Raw genomic sequence first — 9025 nt, forward strand, 5'->3', positions numbered from 1 at the left:
AACGGAGGAGGGTGCCAAACATCAAAAAAAAAAAAAAAAAAAAAAAAGCTGTATGACTTCTACTAGATCACTTGACTTCTCTGTGCTGGCCTTCAACGTAAAAGTGGGGCCGTGTACTTTCTAGGGGTTATGGTGGGGATGAAAGCTCAACGTTTGAATGAGTTCATAGGTGAAGAATGCCTGGCACACAGTAGGCGCTCAACAGGTGCTACCTGTCCTTGGTGAGCTGCAGTGAACACCAAAGGGGTGATGTCTGGCACCCTCCTCCCTACTAGAGTCAGAGACAAGCACCCAACTCCTAAGAAGGGGCGGGGTTTGTCTATGGTGTCCCCAAGTTCGCTTCCCCTTCCTCGTTCCCTGTGTGGCCCTTAAGGAGGGTGGTATTTGAATATCCAACCCCGGTATCCAAGTCTCCTAATAAGGCACAGACTACAGGAGCTTTCCATCATTTTTTTATATAAAACAAAACGGCCCCAGCCGAGCGGCAGGAAGAAAAGATTCAAAACATGAGTATGTACATCGATGGTAGAAGGCACAGCGGGTCCATGTGGAGTGAGGAGTGGGGGGTGGGGCTGGGGGCAGCAGGTTACACAGGTCTCAGCTGAAGCCACGGGGGAAGAAATAAAGTGCGTAGGTCCTGGGGCACCCCCCGTGGCCCAGAAGCAGCAGCCAACAGCCCCCCTCTTCCCGCCTCTGGCAGGGTTCAGTTGTGTGTGACACGGAGGTAGGAGGTGGGCACGTAGCCCTCACCTCCCTGTTTCCGCCTGACCCGGGTCCAGCCGTCGCCTTTATCTTCTTCCATGAGACTGAGGTCCTCGCCTTCGGCCATGGAGATGGTGCCCTCGCTGGACCCTGTCGTGGGGGCGGCAGTGGGCTCAGGTCTGCTGGAGGCGGATCTCAACAGAACCCAGCCCCAAACACCGCCCCCAAAGCCACCGATGCGCCACCCAGGCTGTCCTTACCTTCAAAATGGTAGATGGCCACACAGTGACCTATGGGGGATGCAGGCTCCTCCTCAAAATCTTCATCGAACTCCGTGTAGATGGGAGCATCCTGACCCTCCTCGGACGGGGGCTCTTCAGAGCTGGTTGGAGAAGGCAAAGCAGGTGAAGACAGGCTCACCCGGGGTCCGGGGACAGACCCACACCGGCCTCCCTGCTCACCTCTCCTTATCCTGTGATCCGTTGTTGCTGTTGCTGCTGCTGTCTGGTGGGGCGCTGGCTGGGGGGTCTGGAGGCCGAGTGTGCCGGCCCAGGGTGTCCCCCCGGTTGCTTAGGACCCGGCTCTCGGCTTCTGCCAGCCAAGCCTGAGAGGAGGGGACCGCACAGTCAGCTCCAGGGCCAGGCTCTGGGGTCAGCCCACTCTGGCCTGGAGGTTTCCTGAGATCACCCATGCACACCCAAGGCAGTGATGAGAAACAGCTGAAGCAGCCCCCCCAATACCTCCCTGTCCCCCTCCCTCCCCCAAGAAGTGACTCAGCCAGGCCTGCCGGCCCCGCCCCTCCCCAGGGTCTTCCCTGACCTCATACTTCTGTACTTCCAATTTCAGACGTTCGATGTTGTTCAGGGTTTCTGTGATCCGGGGTTCCAAGCTGGCCGGGTCCCCCATCTGGGGTGTCTTCTCATATACATCCTTCATTTTCTTCAAGGCCTCCCTAGGGTGAGACAGACGGAGGAGAAAGAATCCCATGTGATTTAACAAACAAAAAATGTGGGCTTTGCTTCAGGGAGCTCAGCCAGTGCTTCATAGCTTGGGTTCAAATCCCAGGGTGGGCATTTCTTAGTTATGTGAGTTTGGGTTAAGTTACTGAAACTGTGTGTCAGTATGCTTGTCTGAAAAAGAGAATAATGGGATCTATATAGCTATGTCTATATATCTCCTGGGAGTTGTTGTGAAGATGAGAACAGTGCCTTTATGTATTCAGATATATACTGAGTGCATACTACATACCAGGAACCTGTCCTAGGCATTAGAAATATAGCACTAAACAGGACAGTCAGGGTCCTACCTCTACTCACAATCTCTCAGGAAAACGGGAATTCTAATGATGCACGTAAGGGGTTTAGAATGGTGCCTGGCATACAGCAACACTCTCTAAACGCTAAGTATTACTATCATTAGTCCCCTGTCCCTACTTCCTCCATGTAATGGTTACAAGCATGGTCCTCTGGACTATGTCAAACCTGGGTTCAACTTCTTTCCAGTCCTAGTACCTGATGCACATGACAGGTGAGGAAACTGGAAACAACTAGAATTCAAGGCCAGTCCGCCTGGACTCCAGAGCATGCACCCATAATCCCCCCATGATAAAAACTCAGGAATGATAGAGTTCTCGAATGGAACTTTACACCAATAAAAGCCGCTTTTGTACAAGAAGTTCTGTGCAAACGGCAAAACATCATTTGGCTGTCTGTCCACAAGTGGCAAACGTCATTCTTATTATGTAAGAGGACTGGGAAGAGAATCTTGTTGCTTGGAAAGAATGAGTAAAGATTTTCTTTTTTTAATCTGGCAGGTTTCTTTATCGTTAATATGTTAAGTGCTTTGAGTTATTAAATGAATAACCATATGCTTCTTTTTCTTTTAGCCAATTAATGAAGTAAGTGAGACGGATAGATGTTTTGATACTGAACCATCTTTGCATTACTGGGATAACACCCGAGTGATCATGATTTTTTTGTGGTCTTTTTTTTTTTTTAACTGCAGTAAAATATACATAATATAAAATTTCCCATTTGAGCTATTTTTAAGTGTATGGTTCAGTGGCATTAAATTCATTCATGTGGCTGAGCGATCAACACCACCGCGTGATTTTTTTTTTTTTAATACACCATTGGACTTGCTTGGCGAGGATTTTGCAATCTAAGATCATAAGTTAATTAAATAAGTCCATAATTTTACCTTCTTGAATTCTTGCTAACCCAATTTTGGAACTGAGATTCCACCAGCCTCCTAAATGAGCTGGCAGCTTTCGCTCTTCTTCTGTTTGTTGGAATGACTTATGTAAGATGGGAAGTCACCATTTCTTTTAAGTGTGGTAGGAATCACCTAGAAACCCACCAGGGCCTGGAATTTGTCGGGGAGGAGATCTTCGAGTATCATTTCAATGTAATTCATTTATTATTTCACCTTGTTCCTTACCTGCCCACCCCCTCACCTTACCTCTGGTCGATCTCCTTCTGTAGTTCACGGTTCCGTTCTTCCAGCTGCTGCTGAAGCCGCTTTCTCTGCTGCTCCGGGGGCAAGTGGCTGAAATCCTCGGTCACCACTGTCTGCAAGGTGGAAGAAGGCTGAGCTCGGGAACACAGAGTCGGAGCTTCCAGGGTCTAAGACATGACTAAGACACACCAAGTCCACCTTCCTCCCCACCCAAGGTTCTTGGGGGGCAAGGCCATGCACAGAGCAAAGCAGGTCCAGGTGGGGCCGTGGAAGGAGGGGGCCCAGCCGGCGGCAGGAAGCGAGCCCAGGGTCCCGCCACCCGGCCGCTGGGCAGGCTGGGGCCGCCCACTCCTCCTCCCCCGGAGGCCTCACTTACCCCACGGCTGCCTCGAAGGCTGCGGAAGGATGCTAGCCGCGGTTTGACTGACTTACTGATCTCACTCAGTATGGCCAAGGGGTCGAGGCCGGAGCGGGGGGACGGGGGTCCGTTAGGTAATGCCGAGGGCAGGGGGCCCCCCAGGGGGGAGAGGGGTGGAGGGCGCGGCTACCAGCAGGGGCCAGGGAGGACATGGGTCAGGAGGGGCAGGAGGACGTAGAGAACAAGGACGGATGAACGGAAGGACAATGGATGCAATAAAGAAAAAGGGGAAAAAAACCAAATGGAGAAAAGAAAAGAAAAAAAAAAGTAAGAAAACCACAACTCAAGATGCACAATCACACACACAGAAAATGCATGCAGAGAGCAACACAAAAATCTGGGAGGTGGCAGGAGGGCATTAATTAGATTGTGAGCCAGAAGGCCAGACCCCTCCCCCACCCTCCACCTCCCTCGCATCCTATGTCCAGTTTCTAGAATGGAGACTGGGGGTACAGGGAAGCCCATGTTTCTTGTCCCCCTCCCCAGCTTTCTGGGCTCACAGTCTAGAAGATGGAGGGAGAAGCATGCAGGAATCAAGGTCTCAGACAAATATGGGGCCATAGACGTCAAGGGCAAACTGAGAGAAGGGTCAAAGGCATGAAATACCAAAAGGGTTACAGCTGGGGTTTAAGCTGGGGGACGGTACGTATAAACTGAAGAAGGGTATCAAAGTATACACCAAGAGGGATCCGAAGTATAAAACAGGAGTCAAAAGGTATAAACTAGGGACATGGGGATTGTCAAAGGTGTAAGAAGCCAAGGGTGTCCAGGTATGTGCCTGACACTGAAAGCTAAAGATCCCGAGAAAAACCAGCCTAAGGGTGGGGCGCCCAGAGATGCACCGGAGGATTGGAGAGACCCAGGGGCGAGTCCCTAGGGCTGGTGTCCCAATCCCTCACCCAGCCCTGAATACCCAAAGCAGTTCTTCTCCCAGCATCCTGAGAAGCAGCAGACAGACGCCACAGGCCCCCCTCCTTGCCCCCCACTCCCCAGCCTCAGGGGACTCCCAGGCCAATTGCCCGGCCGCCTTCCTTCCCTCCAGCCCGGGCCAGCAGCCAAGAGAAAAATTCCTGCCCAGGACTCAGCGTTCCGGCGGCTGGGGCTGACTCAGTGGGGGCCCCTGCTGTCTCCACTCACACCCATCCCCTCCACCCCAAGGGCCCCGGCCCCCACCTTGTTCCTCTTGCTGAAGGGCCAGCGCTTAGCTCGGCTGCGGCCGGGGCCTCGGAGCTCAGGCCGTCCATCTGAGGGGGTGCCCAGGCTGCTGTCCGAGGGCACGCGGTTCATGGGCTGGCTGAAGTCTTCAAATTCCACGTCGCCCGGGCGGGCAAAGCCTGACTTGTGCAGCTCGATTAGGACCTGGGAGTCCTGGGGGAGGGGATGGTGAGGGGCAGTCAGGGGAAAGACTGGGTGCCTAGCCTTTGGGCTTCTCCTCCTGCCCTCTCCCACCCCCCCCGCCCCTGTGGTCCACTGGGACCAGGCACCCACGTTCTTGGCATCCACAGCATCCGCGGCCACCTTCATGCCCTCCAAACACTTGGCGATGATGGGTACCACCTGCAGCTCAGCCTCGGACAGGAGCCTGTACCCAGCCCCCAGGTGGGTGGCCCGTCGCTCGTCCATGTCCTGCAGCTTCTGCGGGGACAGGGGTGTGGGGTCTCAGGGGTGCTGATGGAAGGGCCGGTGGCAGAGTGATTCACTACACGAGCATGATGGAGACCCACACTGGCCCCAGCCCCAAGCCCAGTCTGGCAGGGAAACACAGAATCGAACACAGAGACTTCCAGCTCAGTGTGGTCAGGGAAGAAACAGGAGGCCGGGGAGATTTCAGAGGAGAATTTGAGGACCTCCCCTCCCCTTGCCTAGGGAGTCAGGAAAGGCTTCTCAAAGGAGGTGAAGCCAGGGATTTCAAGAAAAAGCAGACCCAGCACCAATACTGCCAGTCCCAGGGCTGGGACAGAGAGCAGAGTACAAGGCTGAAACAGAAGAGGGGAAATTCGAGATCTTTCAGAGGTGTTGTTAGAGTTGGGGCTTGGAAGAATAAGCAGGAGTTGCAAAAGGAAAGAAAGACAAATCTGGCAGAAAGAACAGCTTGAGTAAAAGCGGAGCACACTTTGACTATTTGTTTCTAATTCCTTCTCAATTTAGAGATTAGGGCATTACAGCCAGGGTTTTGACAAATGTGTAGGAGTTGGTTAACTCTGAGGTTTCAGGGGCAAGGTGGGGCTGGGGGTGTGGAGCACTTACATTAAAGATCTGGGGCATCTGGGAAAAATAGAAGTGAGCCTGGTCTCGGTTGAAGCGCTGTAGTTGGGCTGCATATTCATTTTTGCTTTCTTCTGCCATGTGACTCCGAAGGTGGGCCTGTTGCTTGGCCTGAGGAATATCGAGGTGGGGGTCATGGCCCAGTTCCAGCCTTGCCCAACCCTGACCCCCAAGCGTGTCTCAGACCCCACAGGCACCTTCTCCACATCAGCCTTGGTGGCATTGATATCCTGGTCCAGCCGCTCGGCCGTCTGAGCTGCCTTCTCAGCCTCCCGGCAGTCCCGCTCAAACTTACGCTTACTCTGTGTTGGGGACAGAACCAGAATGAAGGAGCCACCAACCAAAGTTTCACGGACTGGTGGGAAGTCACCCAGCAAATGGGGGTCGGGGCTGGAAACCCACAGCAGAGGTGGCGTCCTGGCCAAACAGGATACCTCTGGGGATTGGCAACCCTCACCCAGCTGCTCGGGGCCAGAGCCACGCTTCTCCACACCCACAAACTCACATTCTCTAGCTGCTTGAAGCCACTTTCCAGCTGCTGCTGGGCCCGACGGCCTTCTTGGAAGTGCTATGGAAAGAAGGGGTGATAAGGCTCACCCTGGTTTCAGGGGCCCTTGGGAAATCCCAGAGAGGGGATCACCCACCATCTTTCTCTCCTGTTTCATCTCCTGTGAGTACTTGGCCAGCTCGAGACACACGTGGACACTGAGGTTCTCGGCCACCAGCTCCCGCTGGCCCGCAAAATCATTCACCTCCTGGAGAATCTGCACAAATGACTGTTGCTGGCTGAACCTGGGATGCGGTGGAGGGGGACAGGGGCTGAGGGTCAGGGTCCCCAGGAGCCACGTGCCCCAGGACCCACCTCTGTATGAGAAAATGTGAGCCCCAAGACATTCACCCCAGAAGCAATGATATATTCTGGTCTGCATCCCCAACCCTTGGGGGGGACAAAGGACTCACAATTCTCAGAATTTGGGGGGTTTTAGAAAGGGGATATGATGCTTACACCACCTTTTTGCATCACCCTAGTGGTGTCAGCGGCAGCATCCTGTAACCAAATACTATAAATGTTTTTGCAAGGAGAAATATTAATGTCCACGCTAAGTGGGATAAAAACCAAGACCGCAATGAACGTAATAAACATCAAGTCAGTTCAGGTCGGAGGTTGCCTCCAAACAAGTGACCAAAAGAACTTTTGATTTCTAGAGCTTTTTGGATTCTGGACCTGGGGACCTGGAATAAAGTGAAATGGTCTGGGCATTGTTTAAACACGTTATCTTAATCTTCACATGAGCCCCTACAAGGACATCGTCATCATCCCCAATTCACAGGAGAGGAAAACAGAGGCATAAAACTTAAGTCACTTGCCCAGAGTCATTCATTTAGTAACTGTTGGAGCCTCTCCCATTTAACAGGCGAGGAAAATAGAGGCGGAGAACTTGAGTCAACTGGCGGAAGCAGTTTGGCTGGAAAGTAGTGGATTTAGAATTCCAACACAGGTAATATGGTTTCTGCATCCAAGCTCATACCTCTAGGTGGAACTGGGGTGAGAAGTGAGGGGTCTGCTTGGGTGGCCCAGCTTGAGGGAGAAGAAGTGGGTCCTATACCCCCTGCCCTCCCAAATCTAGCCCTGCATCAATCCCCTCTTCATTCTTACTTGGATTCTGGGTCATCTTTGCCAGGTCTTTTAGGCATATATTTTTTCACCAGGCTCCTACGGAGAGAGGCAGGAAGGCTGAGCCCCCAGCCCTCCAACCGCTCCCCCTAACCCCAGGGCGAGGCCACCCTAGGGTCTCACCGCAGCTGCTTTGCATAAGCCTGCTCCACCTCCGTCCTCTCTTTCACGAACTTCACGTATCTGTCCAACAGGTCCAGACCCCACTGCGTGTGCCGCTCGAGCACCTCAAACTGATCCTAGCGGGGGATTGGGAGGACTGGGGTCAAGACCTTGGGACCCCACAGCCTCCGACCAAGCGGCAGGGGAGCCTCCAGGCTCCAAGCTCCAAGAAGGCGTGGTTTCCCGGCCCCGCCCGGGAGCGGCGCGGGGGGAGGCAGGAAACCCGCGGGAACCCCCTCCCCTTCCCGGGAAGGGCCAGGGAACAGGGGCGGGGCCCCAGCTGGACTACAGGGTCCCCTCTCCCGACGTCCAAGAGAGGTGTGGAATGGGACAAGGCCACTCCCCCTGCCCCGGCTCCCCTAATCCCCCCCAGATTCCAGAAAATCCGGCCGGCCCGGCGTGAGTCAGGGCCAGAGGCGCAGGGTTCCCTGCAGCCTGGGGGGCCTCTGAATGGCTAGAGGGTGGGCACCAGGTTCCCCCGGTTGCCATGCTTCCCCGGGTGCCCCGAAGGGTGACTCAGTTTCCCTCACTGATTCCACTGCGCCTCCAAAAGAAATCCCAGCATTGGTGTGGGGGGCGATCTAGTTACCCTGGGACACCCAGGAACCGAGGAGTGCCACCGTCCCCAGAAAGAGGAGGGGTCAGAGGTCCCGGCTAGGAAAGGGGAAAATTTCTGGGACTTCCAGGGCACAGGTTCGAGGCGGTCAGGTGGCGGCCCCTCCCAGTGCCTAGGGCGGGCTGGGGGAGGGGGCTGAGGCCGAACCTCGCAGCCCCCTTCCCCCTACAGGGTCCCAAGCCCCTGGTTGTTGATTATAGGCAACGTGAGGGCGGTCTGTACTTCCAGGTCCCACGTGGGGTTGATAGTGGCCAGAGGGTCCCCTCCCCCGCCCCAGTCGGACAGGCGGAGGGCGGGCAGGGGCCCAGGGGCCGTAAGATAAGCCGCCGGCCCAGTCAGGGCGCTCAAAATAGGTGACCTCTCCCGGCCGCTCCGGCCTGGTCCCAGGACTTCTTTTGCCCTCCTCACTATGAACCCCGTACCTCAGTTTCCCTACGCCGCTCCGGCAGGGTCGCCCTCCGCTCCCGGGCGTCCTGAAACGCCCTAGGAAACTCCGAATGAGGGCGGAAAGCGGGGATTCCAAGGGGTCGGTGGAAGGGAAAGCGCAGAGACCCCTCTAGGGTACTGCAGGGGCAAAGCGGGGGTCTGGACCCCAGGAAGGGAGGAACTTGGAGCCGGGCGGATCGGACTCACCCACAGTTCGGTGCCCCAATCCATGCTGCTCCCGCCGATGCCAACGCCGCCGCCGCACCCGGTCCCCACCGCCCGCCGCCGGGAGACTCAGCCAGGG

At 55.1% G+C, this 9025-nt stretch overlaps 1 protein-coding gene across 4 annotated transcripts; it reads right to left on the reverse strand.

Annotated features, from left to right (window-relative positions):
• Nucleotides 1-436: 436 nt before the first annotated feature.
• TRIP10 (thyroid hormone receptor interactor 10) lies at nucleotides 437-9025 on the reverse strand. Of its 4 annotated transcripts, XM_027085778.1 has the most exons (16): nucleotides 8929-8995; nucleotides 8718-8778; nucleotides 7641-7756; nucleotides 7500-7556; nucleotides 6487-6634; nucleotides 6348-6410; nucleotides 6040-6144; nucleotides 5825-5953; nucleotides 5066-5212; nucleotides 4751-4945; nucleotides 3536-3703; nucleotides 3163-3272; nucleotides 1522-1654; nucleotides 1164-1306; nucleotides 963-1084; nucleotides 437-852 (listed from the first exon to the last, which is right to left on the reverse strand). In XM_027085778.1, exons 4-16 carry the CDS (start codon nucleotides 7535-7537, stop codon nucleotides 704-706), a joined length of 1650 nt encoding a protein of 549 aa, XP_026941579.1. In that variant the 5' UTR covers nucleotides 7538-7556; nucleotides 7641-7756; nucleotides 8718-8778; nucleotides 8929-8995; the 3' UTR covers nucleotides 437-703. The 4 variants fall into 4 exon arrangements, with proteins under 4 accessions (XP_026941579.1, XP_026941578.1, XP_026941582.1 ...); XM_027085777.1 differs by lacking the exon at nucleotides 8718-8778 and having other exon boundaries at nucleotides 8929-9025; XM_027085781.1 differs by lacking the exon at nucleotides 8929-8995 and adding an exon at nucleotides 7211-7383 and having other exon boundaries at nucleotides 7641-8922.

The sequence above is a fragment of the Aethalodelphis obliquidens genome, unplaced genomic scaffold (assembly GCF_003676395.1).
Source record: "Aethalodelphis obliquidens isolate GAN/ISIS:26980383/991018 unplaced genomic scaffold, ASM367639v1 scaffold53, whole genome shotgun sequence".
Classification (NCBI taxonomy): Eukaryota; Metazoa; Chordata; class Mammalia; order Artiodactyla; family Delphinidae; genus Aethalodelphis; species Aethalodelphis obliquidens.